The sequence below is a fragment of the Lipophrys pholis genome, assembly GCF_963383615.2.
Source record: "Lipophrys pholis genome assembly, chromosome: 3".
NCBI classification, from domain to species: domain Eukaryota; kingdom Metazoa; phylum Chordata; class Actinopteri; order Blenniiformes; family Blenniidae; genus Lipophrys; species Lipophrys pholis.
Window position 1 is genome coordinate 6,083,868 of NC_137627.1, and position 27,211 is coordinate 6,111,078.

Below are 27,211 nucleotides of genomic sequence, written 5' to 3' on the forward strand. Positions count from 1 at the left end.
GTTTTTAACTTAAATGTCATTTTTTAACTCCTGGAAGCATTCTGGCTGTAGCTGTGATAAAACAACTACGTCCTTTATTGATCCGTCCAGAAGTATTTCAGAAGACCCGCAGTTTGCTGTGAGGTTCTCAGTAGACATTCTATTTTTTGGGGGATTCAGTAAGTTAAGTAAGTCGTAGGTCAATGTGCCGATACATAAATCCAATCTCTGTCTGACTGTGAGCAGATGCACTGTGAGCTGCTGCTATTTGAGTTTCTAGCCTATATATATATATATATATATATATCAGTCACTGTGCATTTGAGTCATCAGTCTTGAAAAAACAAAAATTGGCTCCACATTGGCACTACTACTGAATGTTTTTTTTCCTTCAATGGAGTAATAGACATGAATGTCAGGCATGTGAGGTATGTCGATGCATTGTCCCTTTTGTCCAGGTAGGAGGCATCTAATAAACTAATAAAGAACTAATAAAATCTGATCTACTGCACTTACTCATGTGCTTTTGAAGACCTTTCACCCTTTACCCAAGTACCGTCATCATACAGTTCCATTGACTAGAAACAGCACATCTTCCACAACCACGACCTAATTTAGTTACTTTCTGAGCCAAAATCTTCGAGCTCCACACAAGGCTCTGTTAAATCAAACCGAGCCTGGAACAAATTATCCTGTTGAGGAGTGACAGATGTAGTCACCTCAGGCAGATTTCTATGAAGCAGACAGGATTGAATGTTTGCTATGTCCAAACGAGCCAACCATTCTGGAGTTTTGATATTTTTACTCTGTTCTGCTGACCAATAGGAACATCTGCCTCATACGACTTCACTTTAACTGAAATGAATGAATGAATGTTGTTGTTTTTTTTGAGCCTCTCAACTCGTTTTGAATGCTGCCACTTCTTCATGGAACTCAGCATGCCATGACACCTGTGAAACCAGCCTTCCAAGACCCCTACTGTGCATGTGACATACCCTCTGAACCCCTAACGTGTTTTCTGTACAGGTCGTGCCTTGTCATGTGCTCGACCTCCAACCCATTCCTGTATTGTTGTTCTCAAGTCTAACGTTCCCCTTGCTTTCTGAAGGCATGTGAAGCGCAGAGCTTGGGTCAAGTTTGCTGATGCAAGTTCAATGTGAAACTCGTCTCGAGGAGATTGTCGCTAACTTTCTCCCCTTCTGCTGTCCAGCATATCACTGGGACACGTCAGACTGGATGCCAAGCACCAGGCTGTCAGACATTGAAGAGGTGCCTGGCTACGAGGCAGGACCTGGCAGCGAGGCAGTTGGTTCGGCCCCTCGCCTTGCAGGAAGCACCCGTGAACTGGAATCTGACTATTACCTGGGGGGTTACGACATCGACAGCGACTACCCCCCTCCACACGAGGAGGAGTTCTTAAGCCAAGACCAGCTGCCGCCTCCACTGCCTGCAGGCGAGGACTACCCTGAACCGTACACGCCACTGCCCGCCAACCCGCCTGTCTCCAAGGAGAGCACGCTGAGTTCTGGCAGCACCGGGCGTCAGCATGCCCGGCCGCACTTCCACCCCAGCCAGTACCTGCCGCCCCACCAGCTACCTGTTGGGGAGGCGCCCCATGGGGACTTCAGCACTTCAGCAGGCGGGGTTACACCAGGGAACGGGGATACGGATGACTCTGTGTCATTAAACATGAGACTGTCTGTCGGGGCGTCGTCGGCCTCGGACATGTCGACCCCCTGCGGGCTTGACGACTCTGAACACGGTAGTGACTTTGACAGTATTGACGAGCTTCGTCGAGGAGTGACCATCATCACCGATTCACAGCAACAGACTGAGGTGTGATGGATTGACCATTGCAGGGACGTTTTGGGGCATTTTATGGGTCAGAAGGAGCAGCGGTACAGATAGAAGATGCACAAACAGATGTTATCTAAAGGGGAAGGAAGTCCTTGACAGCACTGCTACAACCATATTCTATGTCAATGACTTTAAAAAATCATGTCCCAAATACTATCCTCCCATAAAACCAAGCCCACAAATGGAAACACGTTTGTGGGTTTCATGAGAAAAACAAGCTCATTGTGTTGTCAGTCCTGTCCCCCACTGTTCAGAACAGTCAGAAGTGTCCTTCCTGTTCTCATAACAGAGATTTTACATGTGATGTGAAAAGAAAGGCAGAGGGAACGTGTAAACAAGGTTGATTTGGAAGACGGTGATAATTACAGATGCGGCGGTGAGAATTTGACGAAAACAGAAGGGACAATCATGTAAGTGAGAAGGTTGTCTGTTTTCCCTGCTCCTTCACCGAAGCCCCACCGGACCACTACTTTTTAAGAAAACAAAAGAAACTGAACAAAAAAAAAAGAAAAAAGAAAGAAAGATACAAAACACCACTTTATTCTTTCCTCCTGGATTTGTAAACTTTGTAGTGCTCCGAGCTTGTACAGACTTTGTAAAAGAACCGCGTCCTCACAGATGACGAGTAGGTAACAATGTTTCGGGAAAGCCATTTGTTTGTTTTAATAGGGAATGTGCTTGCTCCTCCAGTGCCCCACCGCCTCAAACAGAAAAGAGGTGAAAAGAAGAAGGAAAAAAAGTTTGATATTTGTGCCACCCTCTAAAATAATTTTTTGATTAAGTTGCGAGTGAAATGCTCAGAGCTGCTCTTGTTGCTTATATCCACTGAACTCTGACATTCAGGCTTCGCATTGTTGGTTGCTGGGAACAGCAACGGTGGGATCTACAGCAATTCTCTTCAAATGTTCTTCGCATATTTCAGTATACAGCTTTAATTAATTCATTTGAAATAGATTTTCCCCTGAAGATACAGACCTACAGTGCTGTGAAGAAGTATTTAACCCCTTTCTCATGTTTTGTGTGTATTTCACTGACCACCATTTTCAAATTTAACAAATGCAATTAAATAGGGTTACATGACAATGGTACTCGGAGTCCCTGCAACCGTCACTTTTTTATACCGGCTCCCAAGGTGGAACTTTTCAGTCGTTTTTTTAGTTGAGATTGAACCCTAATAGCATCCAATTCATCATGTTGGATATTCTCGATTTTGTTAACGTTTAGAGGACATTGTTCTCTGCACACATTTGTCTGCGGTTTCATTACAAAGACATGCAACAGTGCCCTCTCGTGGCCAGGCATACTAACTACATCATTGTCAGTGCGTCTGCCGCTGCAGCGTAAACACAACTCTTTTCTTTTTAACAGACAAGTTGTTGTCACTTAGAGCGTCGTGGTGTAAACGGAGCCTCAGAGTTTCTTCATGTTTAGCAGGTACCATGTTGCACTGCTTTGTCGGTATCTGGTTTAGATGAACTCATTGGGACATTCTAACTTGGTTCACCACCAGATTTTGCCAGACATGTTCCTAAAAGCTTACTTCCAACTGATGAGGCACTTTCCCTCTCCATAACAAGATGTACTAATTAGACAAACATTACTTGCTCAAGTTTGCAATAGTACACTATGAAAATACAAACATAGTTGTTTTTTTTGTCTCTATCCATGTTGTTTCTTTCATTCGATGCGATGCCATTTGAACCCATTAACACTAGAGGACCAAATGCACTAAGAAGGGACCATGAAAAAAGCACATGACTGCTGCGTCAGGGAGCAAATTACAGTGGAGACTGACAAGTTCAGGCTTTGGAGAGCTGTTTTTTTTTCGTATATGAATATATTTTCTAAGTTACCCTCTGGTTCATTAAGTCCTGTGAGGGATGCCTGTGGATTGTGGAGTTACAGAGTTGATATGTGACAGTTTCCAGCTTTATAATTTTATTTTTCAGCTGCAGCTAGTGATTATCAAAAAAAATACTTTTTTTAATGTAACAAAGGGAAGAGAAACCTTTTCACGTAATTCTGTGAAACATAAACAAAAATGAAGGTGGGGTTAAAGACTTCCCAGCACTGTGATTTACTAGCCCATGTTAGATATAGAACAAGACAGGCAACTTAAAACACATGACATACTTAAAGCCAAATAGGACTATTCAATTTGAATAAAATTCCGACAATTTAACATCTTGGGGTACGTCTGTGAAGCCCGCCATTGTCAATTAGAATAACATACCCACATTGTACAACTAGTTTCTTAAAAATTCCTTAATTAATCCATGACCAAAGAGAAAATGTAAGTAAAAATTCAGATAAAAGTGGATTCTGGCAACAACAGTCGCTCTTTGTTTTGTTCCGTAGATTGCTTTTCTTATGTTGCACTAGTGATTGAGTTATCTTGCACCTGCCCTTTGGCTTGTCACCATTTTGATGAGCCATATACTTTTCAAGGGCGTTTGTTATGTTAAATGTTAGTTGCTCCTCAAATGAGGAATGAAACGCCATAAAAGACACAGTGGCAAGGCAGATTTTGGAATATTCGGCAATTCGTAGCTAAAAGGAAGAACGAAAAAAAAAGGGGGGGGATCGCCCATCATGTGTTCCGTCCATCGGTCTGATCTGGTCACTCGGTTCCCTTTCAAAAAAGCCACGTGGAGCAAACACATTGTTGTAGACTTTGCATTCCAGTGTTTTCTGGTACTTGGTAGCATGGTCAGGCAGGCAGAAGTCGAAGCCTTATCCAGGTCACTATTGTCCGGAACGCTTCACATCGTCAGCGAATTCCATCACAAACTGCCTGAAGTGCTCGGGCGAGCCGCCCCACCCCCCACCCCCCACCCCCCACCTTTCTTTGTTAAAGATGTATGTTTGTGTTGGAATCTCTGTACAGTGTACATAGCTAGGTTGTTAAAATGCAGATTTTTGTAGATATGGAATTGCAATTCTGAACTGCCTTTTGGGTGTGTATTCTTTTTTTTTTTGTTGTTGTTGGACTGTTTCATGTAAATGTGGAGACTTTGCAATATCAGCCACGTTGTTCTTCCTCTGCCACTTGACTCTTTGCTCCATGTTATTTTTATTTTTTTTTAGCATCGCTTTGTATTTCCACCTGAATGCCAATTCAATATTTTAGATGAGTTTTGCACAGTGACGCATTCAGACATCACAGCCAATGTTAGGTTTTTTTTGTTGTTGTTTTTTTTTTTAATGTTTACAGTAATGCTCTTTTATACATCATTGTTTTTCATCTGGAATGTTATAAGAAATTGCTAATGTAGTTTTCAGTTCTGTTTGATTTTTTTCTGTCTTCAAACTCATGAGGCAGTGTCCCTCGATTCACCGAAACTGACTGTACAAAGAGAGCGGGGGCTTTTTTGTTTCTTTTCTTTTTTACTTTCTTTTTCAAAATCAGTTCAGAAAATAAAACTGTTCTTGCTCACTATGTCACTTGTGTTTATTTGTGAGGTAAGTCGTGAAATAAATCTCTGCAGTGCATCATTTTCTATAACCCACATCACACCTCAGCATCATTCATCCAAGAATGAAACAAGAAGCAAGAAAATGTAGAGTCTGTTCAGTGATCCTGCTTCTTGACTCAGTGTCGAAATCCTAAATGGGATCATTAATAAATCAGAAAAAAAAAATATATATATATATAAAAAATTGCAGGTCTACTGGGAGCTCACAAAAGACGTACATGTGCAGTATAAGCAAACCACTAGAGGGAGTTGTTGTTCAGGCTTCAGTTTGACACTAATCAAGACTTTATTTCCACTGTAAAAAAAAAATACAAACCTTGATATATTATGGAATAGAATAAAATTTATTTCAAGACAGCTCTAAGTTGTTCCTCCCGCAGAGTGGCAGGCCTCACAGAGCGCACAGGGATGTTTTGGCTTCTTTGCTCTCCACGATGCCACTGGCTCAGCAGCACCACCCAGTGGTAAATGACCTGAACTTTTTCTCAAACGTACCCTTCAGTCAAGGAAATGGACAAATTAAAAATGTTTTCCTTCGTGCCCCCCCGAAGGAAATAATAAAAAATATTCTCAAAACCACACAGATTTCATAAATCAGTGTGAATAATTACTTGAAATGAAACCTTAACATTTGATTATATTTTGAGCTCTGAATATCTCCCTTTGTTGTGGAGTTTATCTCTTCAAACCCAGTCTGGATATGATTATGGTGGCTTGTGAGAAGTATGTGAATAGTTTCATGAATATGAAATTTAGGTCAAATATGTCCTTCTTAAGCATGTGCAAATACGTTTTCCATGAGCGATTAAAGAAACCATGAATACTGGCTGTGATTTTCCAGAAGTGTTCCAGACAGACGCTGAGCTCAAACTAGTTAACACAAGCTTCCCTAAGTTTTAGTGATGCTACAATAATTCAGCAATCTATTGTTTGATTTTCTTTATCAGTCTTTTATCCTTTTTGCTCATTGACAGCTCAGACCTCCATATTTCAGCTCAGACCTTGTTTCCTCACACATTTCTCCATAAAATGTCTTTCTAAAATGTTTATTATTTCTGTGTGAATTGGAACAAACAGCCTCCATTAAAGCTATTCTATTTTAAGTCCCGCCTTTTTTTTTTAGCGTGGGAGGAAACTGTACCTGGAGAAAACCCAGCCATGCAACAATCAGACTCCAAACAACTACGTCTAAATGTACAACTGGAATCTTCTGACTGCAAAACCTTTTAATAATGTACTTTATAATGAATCAACCTTATAGCAAGTTAAAGTAAAAATACATTGACTTTACGAGCCTTTTTTGGTTTCTAACAAAAACAGGAGAGTTACAGACACATCAAACAATAGCATTTACTTTACACACATTATCCATGTGTTTGTATTTTTATCTTGTTCTTTTAGTATATCTGAGTGGTTTTTTTTTAATTCCAGTGTTTGTACTTAATCTAGCATTCATTATGCAGTCTGCGTTCTACCTCTTCTTGTACTGCACCCTGCACAGACTGCACCCACGATTACCTGGATTTTTGACTAAACAATGTCAATAAAGACAATTCTAATTCTGATATAGGATGAATTTAAAAAAAAAAAAGTTTTCTAATATGTCCTGATAACTTTGCCACTTCGTACCTCCAGAAATGGACCATGATCGAGCAAATGTGGAAAAGATAGCCTTCCTTCCTTCCTTCCACAAAAACACACACCTTCTTTTCACAAAGAAAAGCAGTATTATAAAGAATTCCCTCCAAAAGTGATGCTCTGCTGCATCTTCAAACGGCCACAAGATGGTAATGCAGCGCCGCTGTAACAGGCTCTGTGGAGGTGTTCGGCAGTGCGGGGAGGTTTATCTGAGTGAAATGGATACAGATGACTGGTGTGGATGTTTTGGAGGATAGGACTTTGAGAGAACTCGTCGAAGGGGTCGTACTCTAATATTCAGCCGTTCGATTCCTGGCTGTGATTTTCCAGAAGTGTTCCAGACAGACGCTGAGCTCAAATTGTTCCAAGTCGTGCGTGAGCACTTTGCATTGGCAACTCTTTCTATTGGCGTGTGAGTGCGTAAAAGAGCATAGCAGGATATTCTTTGATGGTTCTTTTTGACCTCGGAGTCACAAAGTCACTTATCAGCAAGTCGCCCAATACCAATTCACCACAACTGAGGTGGCTCGGGCATCTGTTTCGGATGCCCCATGGACGCCTCCCTCGGGAGGTGTTCCGGGCATGTCCCTCCGGTAGGAGGCCTCGGGGCAGACCTAGGACACGCTGGAGAGACTATGTCTTTCGGCTGGCCTGGGAACGCCTCGGGGTCCCACCGGAGGAGCTGGAGGACGTGTCTGGGGCGAGGGAAGTCTGGGCTTACTTGCTTAGACTGCTGCCCCCGCGACTCGGCCCCGGATAAGCGGAAGAAAATGGATGGATGGATGAAATCACAGTTGTGTTTAAATCGAAGCGTTCGTCCTGCTGAGTCGCTTCTTGTCAAAGCGACGCTATCATGACTCAGCGGTTCTCGTATTGCCGAGGAGGATGTGCTCGCCAACTTAATTTCCCAGGCCCGGTTCAAAATTAAGTCAATTTGTTAGCAGCAGATGAGGCTGGCGAGCTTTGCAGCTGAGACACTTGAACTGTAACAGGTTTAACAAATAATCACGACCATTCATTTGGACTGAATCCCTAAAGCTCGGGGGGGGGGGGGGTGTGTGGTCATCAAGCAGAAGGACATTACATTCCCCTGATTGCAGGGATTATTTTATCCAGCATAATCCTTTCTGGCACAGGTCAGGGATTTTTTGTATGTTGAATAAAAGTTGTGAAAATGTTATGCATCTCAGAATTTGTCTGGTTTTACAAATTATTGGAAAGGGAGCTTAAAAATCTGAGGAAATGTCTTTAATGTTCTGAGGGGAAGAAATCTGTTATTTCAGGAGGTTGTTCGGAGGTTATTTATTGGGCAAAGTTTCATTCACATTTATAAGTGACTATGGACGGCTTCCGTAATGTTTTGGGTGTCCGGTTATGCGACAGCGGCGTTCGGAGCCACTGAAAACACAACTTTTTCAAAATGGCTTCCAAGGTGGAACTTTTTAAAAAACAATGCTCCAACTCCATCTTCATGGAACTTGAGATTGAAAATAACAACAAACAACAGTGTCATGACTCCCGATCCATCTTCTCCTGCGACTTTGTAGTGTTATGGTCGAGAGTCACTAATAGCAATCCGACTTCGTCCGTTCATACGAATGTCGGCGTACTCGTCATTGTTGATGTTTGATAGTTATCGTTCTCCGTGTGCGAGTGTGTGTGGTTTCATTACAAAAACAAACAAACAGCACCCGCTAGTGGCCAAAGCATTGCTTTGGTCGGAAACAGATTTTGTATATTTCTGTTAAAGCAGCTCTTACTATCATTTTGTTTCCCCCGTGTGTGTGTTGACTTCTTCAAACAGATGGCCTCGCAGTGCGGGGGCTGGCATTGGCATGATGGTCATGTTCGCTTGAATTCCTGCAGCTTTACCATTTTCAGTACGCAAATCTTTGGTGTTCTGATTCAGGCTGAGCTGGCCAGAGTCGTCCAGAGTCAGCTGAGGACGGAGCTCAAGGCCGATCACGTCGTGTTGTGACCACAAAAGGGCCAAAACTGTAAAGCAATCACCAGGGGAGGGACACCACTGCAGTGGCCGGCGTGTTAGAATACATGATCAGGAGTCTGGAGAGTCAAACGTTGGGACTGGTGGACGTCGATGATGGAGAAGCAAGAGGAAGTTCACATTGTGTTCAGCCTGTCCACAGTGAAACTCAACCAAAACTGCAAAGTTCAGAGTAAAAAAACAAAACAAAGTTGATTAATGAGCAATTCCGTTGTTGTTCTTGGAAATGTCTTCAGAAAGAGTGGAGCCTCATCATTTCTCATTTGGCAAGCTTTAAAAAAAAAAAACAACAAACCTTACTTGTTCAATACCTTTGGATAAAGTGGTATTGAAGATGGATGGATGTAAACAGGAAGAAATTCTCTTGGTGACAGTAAAATAAAAGCCTGCATGCGATTCATATTTTATCCACCAATCCCATATTTATCGTTTTTTCTTGCTCAAAAGGACAATTTGATTCAGTACAAACTCTTTTATTACTGAACTAAATGTAATCTAGAGGGGATCAGTGCCTCATCTTGCCCCAAAGAGGATAAGTCATTTGGAAAATTGATGATCGAATTTGGTTACTTTGGCGACTCTTGAGGAATTTTATTTTAATGAAAAAAGTTACTTGGCAGACACAAAGTTTTACCTTCAGACTTTCTTTAAATCTTTATTCCCGTTGAGTGTAGCGCGATCTCTTCATGCGTGGAGCTTGACGTCACACATTTCTGCGTCACTGCTTGCGCCCTGTCACTTTTAGTAAAACATTCCTGTACATCGAGGACGACGGTGAGCAGAAGCACTGACCAGAACACAAAAACGAGACCCACCGCTCGATTCCAAAACAAGTTTTTATTGGCCAATTTACAGAAAGTGCTGTAGTGACCATTCTAAAGGAAAACAGACCAAAGAGTCCAGAGAAAAAGTAAATAAATTAATAAAGAAATAAATAAATAAAGAAAACAAAACAAAAAAAGAAAACCTTTTACACATTATACAAGGTTTCGATGTTTAATTTCATCGTCCTCTTCTAAAACAAGTTTCAGGACAACATTAGGGCTTGGGCCGATGCAAAATCCACCAAAAGGTTTTTCAAAGGGGGGGGGGTGGGGGGGAGGGGTGGGGGGTGCAAGGAAGGGAGGTGACGTCACAAGATCAGGTGTCACAGTAGATGAGGAAAACGCTTCAAACAACATATGAGATCTTTACATGAACATACAGTAGAGCTACAGTATACACTAACAGTGGGTTCTCCCAGCTTTACCCACAGGAGGACATCTTCTTTTTCCCCAGTGTTCGTGACTTTGGACCAAACGACTTCCATGTCGACACGCAGATCTTTTTTTATTTTGTTTTTTTTTCATTTTCTGTTCATAAAACTTTCTGGATGTTTTTACCTGTCAAAGGTTAGACTAGACTGGGGATGGCCAGAGATTAATGCCCTTTCACTTCGAGGTGGAAAGCACCTTTTACGACGAGGGTTTCTTGGATCACGTCAAATGTGACACTGCCAGATGCGTACCCCCCCCCCCCCCCCCTAAAAGTCCCACCCCGCAACTTCACAACTCCTCGAGCACCGGCTAATGCGGGGGGATTTATATAATGCGACACCAGTCCCTGGCTCTAAATTTCTTCCATTAATGCTGCGTTTCATTGAGAGTTAAAAGTTTTGGGGAAAAGAAAAAAAAAAAAAAAGTTTGCTGTTGTTGCAGTGATGGTCGTCTCTGTGCAGCAAAGTAATCTAACTAGTATCGAACAGAAAGGATGGATTTGCCTTTGTTTTGTCCACATGGGACAGTGGGTTTTTTGTCTCAATGTACAGTTTTAACCAGCCTCTCCAAGTTCAAGCTACTATATTTACCAGCGTCAGCTTAAAACGAGGCCAGAATACGACGTGAGGAGCTGGTAAATTCCCATTAACTGACTGGTCTCTCATTACGTGTTCAGAACAACGTGTTAAACTCTTGGCTATGTTGTAATTTCATCCACGATAAATCCAATCACCCATAACTAACTCTGATATACAAACATATTAGTATGACGATCATGACACAATCCGTACTAACAGCTTTTCTCAGTCTGAATTTGACCCTCGTGGTTTCTCTCTCCTCATACATTCTTTGCTCTTGAATCACTTCAGTCATAATAACTTGAATCTTACCCTGTGCCTCCTGTCCCTAATGAGCAAAACAATCTGTAAAGTTGTGATTTTAATTGACGCATTTTAAAATATATACACAGATTTAATCGATCCATTATTGAAAAAAATAAGTTTTACAATACACAATTTGTCTCAACAAACACGTTCCTCTACTTCGAATATGTGTCATTTCTTTTGTGAACATGGTTTTTTGTTTGTTTGTTGTTGTTTTTTTTTTTTAGCAAATTGCAATCAAAAAGCTTCTTTATTTCAAAAAAAAGACATATTTTGGTGGTAAAGTGTCCATGTTTAAACAGCTTCGTAGCAGAACTTCCTCTTCGATTGGCTTCTACTTGTTTGCGTCTTTGCGTCTGTGGCCACAGCTGAGAAGTCCTTCTCAGTTAAATATAGACTCATTACACCGTTGTCTTTCCTTCTTCCCCACACAACCATGTGACCCTGCTGCTTCAGAAGGCAGTGGCACATCTGCGCGAGCAAAAACCCTGGTCGACCTCAGCTGGAATGATTTGAACACGGAGCTAGAAACACACACGGGGGGGTACTCAGGGGTCGGTTCTGGTGGGACTCCTGCAGGCTAAGGGTTTCAGGGTGTCTTACATATATATGGAGAGGTGGCGTTTGTGTGTGTGTGTGTGTGTGTGTGTGTGTGTGTGTGTGTGTGTGTGTGTGTGTGTGTGTGTGTGTGTGTGTGTGTGTGTGTGTGTGTGTGTGTGTGTATGCGTGCGTGTGTGTTGTGTACAGTTGGAGAGGAGGTGGATGTCATGAGGGCAGTTCGGTGGGGTGGAGGCAAACAGGAGGGGTGTGGGGAGGGGGTGTCACCTACTATACTCACTATTTACAAGAAAGGAGCGTATAAAAATGTACAAGGAGACTCCTCTGGCTTTCCCAAAACCTCAAGACCCCCTCGACCGGTTTCAACACGACGTCTGCGACACCACATTCATCTTTTTTTTTTTTTAAACCTTTTCCTCTTTTTTTTTTTTATTTGTTTGCTTTTGAGTACCATTGAAAATATGCTATTTCTGTAAAATCACCTGGCTTTGCCTACGGAGGCAAGAATAAAGACTGATAAATAACATGAAGTATACAAACCAAAAATAGTCTCATTTCTTTACGTTTGCAAGTCTTTTTTTTTTTTCTTCACTTAAATAAAAGCTGTTTTGCATCTTCTTTTTTTTTCTCTCTCTCTTTATGGGACATCAGAAATGTCACGGTGAAATTGGACACATCAAACTGAATACATGATGCTGAGTTTAACTGACAAAACTGGTTTCATAACAACGTTGCCTACAGATTTGAGATGAGAGGAAACGTCTCTTGGGGAATGACCTAAATTTGGCGAGCCATTCTTTTTGTGAGAGATGACAGTCATTTGATTGAAGTAGGAAGTTTTAGTGGCATATTATTTTTTTGATCAGCGGTACAAAACAGGACCAGGCTATAATTGAAATCTTTGCTCTGTGATTCTCTCTGTGTGTGGATGTGTATGTGTATGTGTGTATGTGTGTATGTGTGTATGTGTGTATGTGTGTATGTGTGTATGTGTGTATGTGTGTATGTGTGTATGTGTGTGTGTTTCTCTGTGGCTTTCCAGTAGGGGGAACTATTACCTCATTTTTAGAGCATGAGCGTCACATAAAGTCTTTTTGTTTCAGCCATTTGATCTTTGATTTGATGTTTCAGTCTGGACGGGTGGCAGGATGCTTATCGGTGTGTGTGTGTGTGTGTGTGTGTGTGTGTGTGTGTGTGTGTGTGTGTGTGTGTGTGTGTGTGTGTGTGTGTGTGTGTGTGTACGCGCGTGTGTGTTTTAATAAGATATTGTTGTTTTGTCCCAGTTTTGACCCTTCTTGCATTGCATCCTGGGTAGCTGGACGTCTGCCTCCTCCTCGCTGTCGTCTGACTCAGCACTGGTGATGTCATCATCCTCCTCTTCCTCATCGTCATCATCCTCCTCTTCTTCGTCTTCCTCCTCCTCACTGACCTCCTCTTCTGCAGCCTGGGGCTCCTCCAGGTTCTGCATTGAGAAGTATTTGAAGTTCCACCCGTCAAAAATGTGTTTTTATACAAAGCCCTCGACACAACATCTGAAATCAAAATCTCATTTACAATTTTGGAACCACAAACTACCATGTTATGGCCACAAATTACTATCTCACAGCCAAAAATTACCATTTCATGGCTACAAATTCAGATTTTGTGGCCAAATATTAACTACTTTATGGTTGCAATGTAAAGTTTGATTTCAAAATGTCATGTCTGGAGTTTTAAAGGTGAGAAAATCCAACAATAGTTCCTTAATTAAACAGAGAGCAACTCTTCCTCATTTTTAGGGGTAACTTCTCTCCTACCTCCATTGGGTTGACCGTGATAGTCAGGGCAGAGTCGTCCCAGGTCCCGTCGGTCTCTTTCGTCGTCTCTGCCAGCTTCACTTCCTGTTGGTGGGTCAGGTGGATATGGTATATGCCCAGAACCACCACCACCACCAGGGCGGCGATGCACATCACGATCACCACAGTGGCAGCACTCGGCACACCTGAGAGCAGAGAGGATGGAGCTGTAAATAAAACAAAGTGATCGGTCGCTGCTTGTCTTTCAGCATCTGCGCCATATGCTCAAAACTAACCCGCCATCGTTTCAGAGACTTGCAAGACGTTGACGTGTACCGCAGAACTTCACTTAGTAAACACGTAAAAATAGCAGACAGGAGGGAGCTTATAAAACACTGGGATGTGCACCTCCACTGATACAACTCATATACGCCTTCTTTCCACATTTTTGAAAGATCACACATCCTGTGATAACTCTAAAATGTTCCCCCGACTGTATTTGGTGTCGCTCTACAAATGAGTCATTGTTGCTGTTTTGGAGATCACTCTTTGAAGTCTGAAAAGTGAAAATATAATCTCACACAAATGTTATTATTAAGCACTCAGCCAAGTTTTAATAATTATGAAAAGCATATAAAGTTAAGTCCTGAAATCCTGAGATCTTCTGGATTCACACTCAGATGAACGAGGTGAGGGTGAGGGCGTGGGGGGGGGGGGGGGGGGGGGGGGGTTGAAACTGGAGCAGAGAGTACAGCAAGCACTGTAAATGTCAACAATTATCAGATTGAAATGGATTCCAAACTGGGTTAGCGACTGTAATTATGACGCAGTAACAACTTTAACTTCAAGATTTTAATTATTGTTTTTTTTTATCAAACCTTTGATATAATCGACTAAGAGTGTGTTTTGCTTGTATTAACATACTGTAATAACTTGTGTTTTTCTGTTTCAGGGTACAGTTCTAATGCCAATACAAGGTGTAAACAATGTCTTTGCTCTGTACCTGAGCAGTGGTAGCAGCCATACTACTAAAGAAGGAAGCGTTGAGCTGAATTCATCTTCAGTGCAACGAAGTAACTCCCAAAGAAAAGAAACACCCGCAAACTTAAAGCCACCTAATTTTGGTTTGAGTGTAGGACAAGACGTATCATAGGCAACGCAAAGTAGCATAACCACAACACACACACACGCAGGGGTTTCTCTTGAACTAAAATGTTTATTTCATCTGCTCTGATCTCAGGCTCGCAGAAATAACACGACTTCTTTTCGCCTGCCCTCTCGCACCACGAGTCCCTCCTGGTGTGTGTGTGTGTGTGTGTGTGTGTGTGTGTGTGTGTGTGTGTGTGTGTGTGTGTGTGTGTGTGTGTGCGTGTGTGTGTGTGTCTGTGTGTGTGTGTGTGCTTAACGAGGCTGAGGCTCAAAGAGGTTTCTCCAGCTGATCATTGGATGCAGTCTAGTTCCTGGAGTTTCACACTAAATCCTCAGCTTTTGATCTACGTCGGATTAAAGCTCGGTGCGGCCCCATGCGACTCAGGCTGAGGGGTTTACTCCACAAACTCTGGGACATCTCTTTTTTTTGCTGATTTTAGTTTTTGCCAACGATTACTCTCTGATACTCAGCCACCAAACTTCTGCGCTATTCTGACTTCTTTTTGACTATCTCACACACACACACACACACACATTAACAGCGCCATCAGCCTCTGAACTCTCCAGGATTCTAAGTAGAATCCATTAGCGTGTGATTAATAATTAAATCTCATGTGGTAGATTAAGACCAGGGTGTCTCCTCTCCACCGTGTTCTCTCTGCTTCAGATCACTCACACGCACACCAAGGGAGGTAAAGCGAAGTCTTATGCATCTTCTGGGAAGGCCTCATTCGCCGAGACCGAAACAACAAACTAGAAAGTGGAACCGAGCATTCCCTTGGATCTCTCAGTGTTTACCCTGGGACGGATATCTGAAATACAAACACTCATATCACACACATTTTTGTTTCTTTCTTAACAGCAGCGACTGCCGAGACTCAGACTTTCACCCTCCACCAGTGAAGCTTTCCTGTGGGAGCGCCGATCAGCAGTATCAAGTTAGAGGATGTCTCTCGCACGCTTGCATTTGGATTTAGTGTGTGAAGTCCTTTAATGTAAACTGTTAATCTGAGGACGTAAATAATGTCTTAGTGATTAGTTCCGGGCAGCGTACAGAGATTTCCCGTGTGTGCTATGAATTTGCTGTACGTGGACGTTTATGACATTCCCCAAAATGGCTTTTGACAACTGGCAGTGAGTGACGGTATTGCTCTGGACTGACAGCTTTGGTGGAAACATTCAGGACTCCACTACACTGGGTCTGCTGTGAGTGAGGGATTGTTCAGGACTTCATTTAAAAACGTAATCCTCCCCCCTAAAATGGAAATATGACATACAAATATGAACACAGAAGTGTACAAAATCAGTCAGTTTACAGTTTACACGACAGCATTTTCAAGTGAAAATAGAAAACTTTCGTTATGTTTTGACGTCCATTTACACAACAGCGGCGCTCGGAGCCGCTGAAAACGCAACTTTTTGAATTTTTTTTTTATTTGACACATGGTAATCTCAATGGGTTCGAAATAACAGCTTATCAAACTAGACGGATGTTTATAGAATTTCAAACTATCTTCTTGACGAATTACACTTCAAATTCTGCCAGGCAATTATTTTTCATATATTCCATGACTGTTTACTGATTGTTTTCAGCCTCAATAATCTGAATTACCTGCCACTTACAGTACTAAAGTACTGTGAATTTAAGAAACGTCATTTATACAACTGATTTTCTTTGAATGAACATTTGGTCTGATACAAGTTTGGACTTTCACCTCAACAGTCTGAGGTAACTCAGCCGTTCACACTTTAATATGACAACGGGGGGGTGGGGGGTGGGGGGGGGGTTAATACCCGTCAAACTCTTTCTGGAACAAAAGTTTATGTACACTGGCCTCTTAAGGACTAATTACACAATCATCACCGGTGACACTAGAGGAAGAATTAGTTGTTGACATGCACATTAATTGAAAGCAGCGAGGTGGTACAGTGATGGTCTCCACATCCGACTCCGTCTCAGTATCTTGTTCCCTTTTCTGAAAATAGATAAAGCTGGAAAAAAAAATGCACAAAGGCTGAATCCGAGCTGGCTGATCACAAAGGGAAAAACTTGAAAGTTGGAGCTAATTAGGACATGAGTTTGGCACAGAATAAAAATGCTTCTTGGCTTAATGCAATGATTGATGTTTCCTATGAAAGAGCATCTGTGCGACCACTTAATCAACACACGTGTTGCCATGTGTGGTCCAAGTTGATGGAAAACCCACACTCGTTCGGAAACCGTTGCAAGCCGGCGAGTACTCTCATACCTGAGCTGTGGCTGGGGTACAGGTCGTGGATCATGGATGGATGGTGGACCAGCTGCATGTACTGTGGTGGAGCGACCATATGATTAACATGGTCTCCGTCTTCTGAACTGTGCAGGACGCCCACCTGCATCGGGAACAGATGAGGCAGAAAGCGATTAAGACTTCACCTTCTTACTTCTATGTTTGAACTTTCAAAGTTAATACTTTGCAGACAGATTGAAACAAAGTTCGGACTTTGGAAAAGTCAGTCTGGGGGAAAACTGAAGAGAGAGAGTACCTATGCTTGTTTGGACGGACAGGGTCAATGCAATACAGGGAGGGGAAATGTCATTGTGATTTTACTCTACACTCTACAAGGTGCAAACTTTGTATACTAACGCAGTCGGCTGCCCTCGAGGTAAACAACACAGAAAGTGTAAATAAGTCAACGTCTGCTCAGACCAAGGGGCAAGAAACTAACCATGGTTCACTGACACGTTTAGCATTGATCATAGGGTCCAACAATGTGTGTACTACTCGGGAAGTGAGTACATTTCCAGAGAAGTCTGACTCTGCTCAAGATCTTCTTTTCAGTGTTGGAGAGTGTTGAAAGGGTAAAAGTCATTATGAGAGGCGTGGCAAAACCAAAACACATACAATACATCAGTTGATTACATTCATAAGAAAGATCAGGTTGTTCCTTGGATTTTCAGCAGCAAGGTAATCGTGCCTCCTGAGATCAAGAGTTAGATTATCGTAAAGCACTTTTTTATTTCCATCAATCAATGAAATGTGAAACAATTGCAAACCAATATTGAATAATGCCAGGTTTTAACACACATGAAGACCACCAGCTTCATGCCAGACCTGCTGCCATTTACTGCTTCCTCTGAGGTGATATCAATGTTTCATTGCTTGTTTTTTTTTTCAGCTTTGAATCATTAGAGTAATAATTAATTTTCTGAATTGCCTATTTCAAGTAAGCCTTTTTGCTTCCTGTGATCCGCCAGTGAGAGACCTTCACACTTGTTCAAACTTCTTACGCAGGATGAAAATGCCTTTGTTGTTTGGACTCCTTAGCTTTGTAACTCCCGAGGATCTTGACGAGGCAAGGTAAGAGAGCCTTTTTTTTTTTTTTAATTTCTACTTAAACCTCACTTTTATTCTCTGACTTTTTTTTTTTTTTTTTTTTTTAATGGCTCCTGGGTTTTTCTACATTTCAGTTTCAATTTTCTGTTATTAATTCATCGTTTCACTTTAGGGCATCACATTGGTGCAGTGGGATAGAACTCTCCAATCATAAGCGGAAGGCCCAAGATTAAATTCTGGTCCTGAATCTTTTGGTGAAAAGCTGCATGTCCTCCCTGTGCACGGAATGTGTCTCAGCCTTGTACCTTACCCTCAGCCCAGAGTCAGTTGTGATCACTTACAGTTCCTTGCAAACCTGAGCTTGGATAAGTCCTGCACAGTAGATGGTTGGTGACTTCTAGACTAATTTTTCTGCAACTATTGTTAGACAATTTCAAACATTGTTCCCCCTCCACATAATTGCTTTTAGCACAAATTCTCAGAAGGAGAAAACTTTTAAAAGAGATCATCAGCATATAAAGGTACAACATGTAGTAGTTTTGTTCAAGAACGATCAATGTAGCAAAATATAATGAGGGAAATGATGCAAAATAACAGTCATCATGCCATCACATAAAAATATTTAAGTGATGCTTGTATAGGCCCTGTTTACACGGCCTTCTGTTGCATCTTTGGTGTCTGTTTACACGACAAGGGTGCATGGAGCCTTTGAAAATGCAACCACTGTATTTGAAAACGGCTCCCAAGGTGGAACTTTTTGAATACACCCGTAATAGCGATCCAACTTGGCCGTCTGTCCATACGAACATCTGAGTCCCCTCATTGTTAATGTTCATAACATACTGTTGTTGGAGCACATGTGTCCGTGCATGTGCCTCTCCATAGTCTACACAGTTTGAGTTAAGGAAGGTGCAAATGTGTTTAAAAACTGCTTGATTTCTCATCAAAATACGCTGCTATTACGAGCACAAAACCTTTATGAGATCATGTACTATTGTGTATTTGAATCTACCTCTCAATGATATTTTCCTACATCACCTCTAAGTTACACATGAAGTGTAAGAGTGGGCGTGTTGAAGCTGTCATTCGTGTTTAGAACCATTTACCACATAATGTGACTGAACTGAAGGCACTCAAAGTTGCATTAACCACATTAAATTGTTCTGTGCCTATAAAAAAAAAAAAAAACCCACATGGTTTTAAAGTAGTCATTTAAGTAATCTTTGATGCAACTAATAGTTTTATACATTCAGCATAATGACTCATTCATTCATTGTATTTATAATAGATATTCTCTTCAACCACCCGCTGTCCCTGAAACCTAAAAGTACAAAAATATTATGACAGTGGTGAAAATGTGGTAGCTTATTGCTATAATTATTGTTCACTCAGTGCAAGGAGTAGTTGAAGAAAACTTCTCTTGACTATATTTTCTAGAAGGGAGGACTAAGCTCTACAAGGGAACTGATTTCTAAAAAAAAAAGAAATGCATGGAGTATTGAGAATTTTTTTCAGATGCATTACAATCAAACAGGAGCTTGTTCAGAAAGAAAATGGCTTTTCACTTCATAAGCACCAGCATCACACAACCTATATTTATGATGGGAGCAGTAGAAGCAAATGGTCCAAAAATGGCAAAGGACATGTAAAGTCAAGCTTTATTTTTGTCACTGTAGTTGACTGGAAGGTGAACGACGTAGTTCACTGGCACATCATGACTGTATTAGTGTGTGTGTGTGTGTGTGTGCAAGAAAACACGGACAGTGATAATACTGCAAGCTTAGCATAGATACAAATTCACAACTAAGAGTTATGCCAAGGCTGACATTGGTGGCAGTTATTTCAAGCAGGAATTGCTTTCATCATTTGTATTTGGAGAACATTCAAACCCTGAATAGGAATGCTTCGAGAGGTCCACAATTTCAATGTTCAGGCTTTTCTACTCTGCATGGAGCCCAACATGTGAAGAATCACTGCTGTTAACGTTAACAACATGAAGGGTTTCTACAGAACCTGCATATGCAGGATTAACAGTATTTTCCAGCCAGCAGTAATTAAACCAGGAAGGGTCAGGCAGAGGATCTGTCTGCTCCTCCGGTTAGGCCAGAAAACACGTTTGCCTTCTAATGTGCCAAGGTTAGAGATTATTTATAACAGGGATCGGAAGGTTTGATCATGGTCAGGCCCACAAAGCTTTCATCTTGTTTACCAGGATGAAGATGATGAAAGATGTAGTTTATCACTTCTACCTTCAATGTATTTAGGTGACGATGACGATCTCGGTGAAGATTAGCATGAGGCATGTTTATTTTCCAGAACTGCATCCTGAACACCAGATACTGGCTCAAACTCCAAGTATCCACACGATACACACAATCTGTGACGAATCGCCTCGACTGACCTCGAGGTTGAACTCGTTGCTTGTGTAGCGTCCGTTGAGCTCTGAGCAGGTCAAGCGAAACCTTCTCTCTATTAGTTGTCCAGGCTGCCAGCTGTGGTAGCGCACCTGTCGGATCACCTGTTCATAGTTGGACATGGAGTCCACACCTATGGGGAGAGAGTCAGGTTTTTTTTATTTTACCTTTAGTATGGAGCAAAAGCATGACAGGGGAAGTGTAGGGAACAAGCTTCAAACACGATTAACAGACACCAGATGTAGCTTTGGGTGAGTTAACTTACCGTATATGGACATGCCAGAGGTGGAGTTGGTGGCGTCGAGGTGTTTTCCGAGGAGGACACTGCGTTGCAGTTGGAGGGATTCTTGCTCCGGGTCAAGCTCCTCCCCCAGAACCAGAACATCACAGTAGTCCAAGTTATGGATGATCTCCTCCAGCACCCCAGGTCGATGTGCTACACACACACACACACACACACACACACACACACACACACACACACACACACACACACACACACACACACACACACACACACACACACACACACACACACACACACACACACTTCAGTAATTTGTCTCCACTGACACTTGTACCAGAGGGCGACCAGAATTGACAGCACCAGGTTGCCTTCACCACACTTTCCCCTTGGTTTTTATACAAGCACAACAGAGTGCTAGGGAAAATAAAACAAAACATAAAAGATGTTGTATTTGGGTTCATTTTTCTATTCTGATTATATTATGTGTTCACAGTTTTAATGTGCACATCAGTCATTATTTGGAATCCATTCTTGAGGCCACTCTTCAGTTCAAGTGCCTTTACTTTTACTGCAGGAAATGATATTCCAAACACATTGTGACAATCAAGACTGTTTTATTAATTGTTACATGTGTAATTATTGTGACACCCAACAAATGAAATGTGTAGAAATAATATTTTTTTGTTCTGAAGAACAATAGATACCTATTCCCACCATCAGACTCTCATTACCCAGGAACTCTACCAACACAGAAAACGCCACGAGCAGCCGAGGTATCATGTTCCCTCAGACAGCTCCCATCATGGCGGTTCGGGGTGGCTGCTGGGGCTCTTTGACAGTCTGTTAAGCACCAGCCTCCACCTCATTCTGCTACCAAGCCTTCTCCCTCACTGGAGGCTCTCGAGGAAGAGAACCGGCTATGCCCATTTAACAGCTTCCCAGTGGAGAAAGGCAGATATGTGAAGCATGTGTCTGGTGGAGGAGGATATCTCGGGGGGTTGGTGTCCTGAGACGAGGCAAGGCAAAAAAATATATATCCCAACGGAAAGAAAGTCCCTGAAGAGAAGGTACGGTATCATTGTGTTCTTCACAGAATGTTAGCAAACGACAGTTTTGATCTCTCAGATGTCCATGATTTGAGCAGCAGGGATGTTTAATGAAGTTAGCATGCCTCTCATTATTGACACGAGTTGATTCACGCAGTCTGTTCTCAGCCCATCAAAGGAATCCAGAGAAAAGTGTTGATAATGGTTAAATATAGAAGAGCTGCAGGGATGATGTGTTGTTGTTTTTTTTGAACTTGGAATTTAGCATCATCTTGTTTCTCAAAAAGAAAATCCAGGTAGATCTGTTACTTCTTCTAACACAATGTAATCGTTATGAGACAAAAAGTTAGAAAGTAAATTGTAGAATTACTTTCAGTAATATATTTATATTAGGATTATGATAGTTGGAGGGCACATACAGTGATCAATAACACTATTATGAACAAGATACTGTAAATTAGACAGCAAGTAGTGTTGGATGTGTTACAAGCAGAAAACGGGCAAGCCTAAAGATTTGACCAAGCCTGGGGCCTCATTCACACGACAAGATTCACACGACAAGATTTCAAGTGAAAACGCATCGTTTTTGCATTTCCATTTCAGAAAACAATGTTCGTTTACACAGAAACGGCAGAAATCCTGAAAATGTAGTAGTCAGCCTGCCAGGCCACGAGTTGGCGCTGTAGGTTTGTTTTTTGTAATGAACCCCCACACACATGTGAGCAGAGAACAATTCACTATAAACTTTAATAATGGAGAGTACAAGGGCATTCATACGGACAGACGACAAAGTTGGATTGCTATTAAGGCTGACTCTCAACTATTAAACTACCAGAAAAATCTGGACTGGGAGTCAAGCCACTCTGGATCCTGCCATTGCTGCTATTGTCTATGTACTTGCACATGTGCAGAAGAACTATTTACTACTGCCGTGGTATGCATGGGGAGTAGTAAGTTTGCGACTCGCATTGGACAAATTAGCAACAGCAGTAACTTTTATTTAGGAATTGCAGTTTCATTTGCTATTCATAATGCTTTAAAAAAAATTTCCCTGGGCCAGACTGAACGGTCCTCTGGGCCATTTTTAGCCTGCAGGCTGTATGTTTGACAACCCTGATCCAGTCTGCACTAGTTCCACCGAGAGAGGATGAAGCAGCAAATGGTGAATGGTACTGAAAAAGCACAAAAATATCAATGTTCATATCATACACACTGCATTCCTTGATATCTTTATTATCAGATGTGCCGGTGTTTGTTAATAATTGGTCTTTTAATAGTTTTGCCAAATATCTCCGCTTGTATTTTGGCCTGTGTGTTGCCCTCCTTGGTGTTAAATGCTGCTTGCAGAACTAAAAAACACGAGCTCACACACATTTACAGCACTGCTGTATGTGTGCCGCTCTGTCCCAGGAACAGTTTGTGTGATCCTGCAGCTAACACTGATCTTTGAGCCACAGTGTGGGTGGCAAGAAAAAAAATAGAGCCAACGCTGCCTCGAAAGAATCACAAAGAAAAGAACGAAGATAAAACAAGACTTAGAGAGCCAATGAGAGCAGAATGAGGGAGCCACAATGTGGAAGCTCAAAGAGAAAGTCTGAGGGAAAAACCAATAAAGCAAACAGTTCAAAATGTGGAGCATTAAATATGATAAATTAAAGAAAGAAGGGGCAACCTTGGCTTTGAATAAAGACGCGAGAATACGCTTTGAAAATGTAATGTGGCATGGTAGAGAGAGAAAGAAATGTGGTAGTGCTGAGTCGGCTCGATGGAAAGACAAATGAATGACAGTGAGACAAAGTGTGGATGAGGGTGAGGGACGATTAGCACGGTCCAAAAGAAACCCACCGCATGCACTGCGAAGGGAATGTTCGCTTTACCACCAATCCTTTAAAGCCCAAGAGACCACAAAATCTTCTCATTATGGAACTTCATGGTGACTTCCTCTTTCACACTCATGCACACACACATCTTGCATATGCACAGCAGCGCCTTTTCTCCAGTTTCTTCTCTCTTTATTTCTATTTCTGTGTCTTTGCCTGGCTTCCAGCTAATCTCTTCCCCCCAGCCGGAGTATCTATTTCACCAGCAGAAAGAGTTCCATCGACTCCTGAAAGCAATGCCGCTTCTCGCTCTTCTTCCTCCGCCGTGCTACACACAATGGCGGGCTAAGACCTCCTTCTTGCTCAGCTTATCTGCTCCTAATTGGCCGCCAGCGGCAAGGCCCGGGGCCGAGCCGGGCGGTTCCCGCCTCGGCGGTCAGATCATTGAATGAGACCAGAGCCCCCGGGATTTAAATGTCATACTCATTTGCTGCCGGTCAAGGCAGTATGGCAGAAAGAACGAGTCGCATGGTAGGCGCGGGCCTTACTCAGCATGAGGGGGTTGCGTGGGGACAGATAGCAGGCGGAGACCTAATACCAAGAGAGCTTTGTGGACAGGGATGGACTGCGCAGCGGGATATTGACTCAACATATTGGCAAGGTGATGTGAACAAAAGACTCTGGCATACACTGCCGGTGAGAGGAGGTGGCTGTCCTGAGTGGGTGTACTGAGTGTACCAACTGGTGGCATGCTGAAATTCAATTTTGAAGTGTACACAGCTAAGATTAAGAGGCTGATCATGAATTCCATATTTGATGTCACATATAACCTTCTATATATTGCTACACTACTCCCTGGGGTACAATGATAGTGATGCATGTTGACAGGCGTCCTGTGAGGAGGAATACCTTCTGACTGATTTGAACACTTTGTTTCGACCAGGTTCACACAAGATGACATCATCTCGGAGGAAATCATTTTTAACATCTGAAAAGATTCTTAGTCTGGAGTCAAATGACTGAAAGCATCAGTGCTGTTGAAGGAGAGTGTGGCTTGAAGCTGGCCAATCAGGAAAGAAGAGACACAAAGGGAAAGTGCTTGTTTCCTATAGAAGATGAACTGAGGGGAGTGAAATCGAGTGTTAGATGGGTTTTCTTTTGAAATCGAGAATCATTAAAAAAAAAAAATAGCTTTGTGGTTATATAATACTAAAATGTTTAACTCTCGCTACCCGGCATTTGAGAATGGGTACGCAATTTGACGAATGGCAATTGTATAAAATTACAGTTGAGGCTTAAATGAGCATAACATATACAAAGCAGAAAAAATTAAATAGTGAAAAAATCTCCTTAGACAACACATTATACAATTATTTAGTTTATTAACCTTGCCATTAACAATATAGCAAAGATACACACTTTAATCCCAGTTGTCAAGGACGGAGAGTCAGTGGCATTAAGGTAATGACTGTTGTGCAAATACCTTATTTGCAGTTGAAACTGCAGTACTCTTGATCAGGTATCTGTAATACTCTGTGTTTTTATATCCAGAAAAGACAAAAAAAAACGACATTGCTTTTCATTTTGATGCAACATTTTGAAAAGTCTTTCTGAGCTCTGGTGTTTATACACAGTATGAGCCTTCGAGGGTACTTTGAGGTATCTAGTTGACGAACAAATCTGGATTGACGATCAGAGCAGTCTGTCACTTAACGATCTTGGGTTTGGCCTTACTGATTGATTTGTGGGAGAGAGGGAAGCTTGGATGGAGCCAAACACCTGCTTCAACTAAATTTGCAATAAAATGCTCTGGCAAATCTGAAAAATTGGATGAAACTTCTCTTTTGCGACACAGAAAAAAGCTGCTACTGCTTACATCTCCTCACAGTAAGAGTAGGAACAGGATCAGAAAGAAAACCTGTTGGACTCACACATAGAATCAATTAGGAACTACAGGTAGGAGCTGCTTGGAAGTCATTGGACTGACAAGTAGCTCCTGGATCAAAGTTTTATTTCTACCAAGCTGAAGAATGTACCGGAGTAAAAACAAAGGCACAAATTTTGTTGTCTTGAGTTCACAGTACATGCATATGTGCCAGATTTAAAAACTCCTATACCGATTCATCTTCTCATGAGATGCTATGTGATCTAAAAGTTTGTTCTGCGAGACAGTTGGCTTCATGAATCAGTGAACGTATTATGAATATGAAAAAAGCAATGCTGAAATATTTATTTGAGACAGATTTGTTGACGTGTGGGAGAAATGTATCTCAAACTGTGAGAGGTATACTCCAAGTTGCGCCTGTTGGTTTGTAAGCGTTTCGTAAGTTAAGGTGGTAAGATGGTCATATGGTTATGAGGAAAATCATGAGACAAACTTTGCTCCCAATCTATAATCCTTCCATTCTAAATTTGTACTTGGAAGGAAACGGTCAAGAAGTGGACAATGGTGCTTTAATTCATCTTTCACTGGCGTCCCTCTCATCTCTTCTCATGGACTGAGTTGTTGTTTTAGCACTTGATTCTATCCATGATAGATTTACCAGCATAGTCCTCACCTGTGTGATGTGCCGTGTTGTCTGCTCTGGTTACTGTGCTGATGATGTGGAGTTCCTGGAACAAAACGATGCCTCCCTGTGCCCTGAAGTCGGGGGCTGGCCGGCTCACTCTCTCCACGCCTGTGATGGTGATCCTGGGCTCGCTGGGCTGCAGTACCATCACCACTGCATCAATGTCGGGGATGGTGATGCAAGTGTCCTCACCAAAACACCTGTAGAACGAAAAATAAGGTGGGGGGGAAAGCAGAAGAGTGAGATATGGGTGACACAGAAATGTTTTTTTGTAACAACGATTGATTTTACACGGCAGTCATTTGTATGAAAATAAATCAACAAGCTTGGAGGTTCTGGTAAAAAATTAATCAGTGCAGAGATGTCGCTAAACTACTAGCGATAGAGTGAATTGCAAGTCTAAAGCATTGAGCAGTAACATTGGCTAATGCCATTTCTCATGGAGCATGCATGGCCTGAGGGGCAATAGTACCTGGCGAGAGCATCCAATCCAGCCAATGGGATGACGCAATGTGTAAAAGTAAGGGATTTACTGCAAATGTTTTGATAGAAGTAATTGCTGTTTTGAATGTATTTTCAGTAAAAGTAGCACACAGCAGTGAGATCTGAAATAATACATTAGTGATGCAGCAGTGAAAGCGTGGTGACAAGGTAGCATCACCATGAAAGCCTCACTATAAGTAGTAACGACATGCATATCGGAGCCTGGAAAATACCACGAATGATTCACTTTTTGACTCTTCACTGCATTTTGCACCGAGCACCTGGTATTGCCTTGAGTCGGCAGTGATCGGCTCCAGCACTAATTGGATAAAGCAGTGTAGAAGGTTATTAGATGGATGCATGAACGTATGAATGATCTCCTGGATGAATGTCTCACTCTGCTCACTGACCTGGATTACCTCTCTGCAGACTGCGCCTCTGGCATGAGTCGGTCATTAGTTGATGTACACCAATCAGATGAATGCTGCTTAGCTATTTATGTATAGATTAAAAAATATGAAGCGCCAGTGAGTGCATACTATACTTGCTTAGGTAGCTGTTTCTTGTCTTAATGGTTACATAGACAGCAAAAATCAAGGTTGTACTTTCAAGTATTTTGGGAAAAACAGAAAATAAGTGTGAAAACTGTATAGTCAGCCATTTCTTTACCTCAGTAAGAGCCTTTACTGCATTTTCCCAAGCAACATTTTCTGACTTGTTGTGTGTGATGATGTTGT

At 41.9% G+C, this 27,211-nt stretch overlaps 2 protein-coding genes across 2 annotated transcripts in view; one reads left to right on the plus strand and one right to left on the minus strand.

Moving 5' to 3' along the window:
• The window catches only part of fat3a (FAT atypical cadherin 3a), a gene marked incomplete at its 5' end in the record, with an annotated part of 118,373 nt that extends 113,105 nt beyond the window's left edge, over positions 1-5,268 (plus strand). Inside the window, one exon of the mRNA XM_080459568.1 lies at positions 1,190-5,268. Coding sequence (XP_080315694.1) covers positions 1,190-1,821 — 632 coding nt within the window. The 3' untranslated portion in view covers positions 1,822-5,268. The remainder of the gene's footprint in view (positions 1-1,189) is intronic.
• Positions 5,269-12,908: 7,640 nt separating this feature from the next.
• LOC308107717 (calsyntenin-2-like) overlaps positions 12,909-27,211 on the minus strand; it is a gene marked incomplete at both ends in the record, with an annotated part of 319,526 nt that continues 305,223 nt past the window's right edge. The window contains 6 exons of the mRNA XM_080460204.1: positions 12,909-13,115; positions 13,450-13,634; positions 16,827-16,950; positions 20,296-20,441; positions 20,574-20,744; positions 25,980-26,191. Of these exons, the coding sequence (XP_080316330.1) occupies positions 12,909-13,115; positions 13,450-13,634; positions 16,827-16,950; positions 20,296-20,441; positions 20,574-20,744; positions 25,980-26,191 (1,045 nt within the window). The remainder of the gene's footprint in view (positions 13,116-13,449; positions 13,635-16,826; positions 16,951-20,295; positions 20,442-20,573; positions 20,745-25,979; positions 26,192-27,211) is intronic.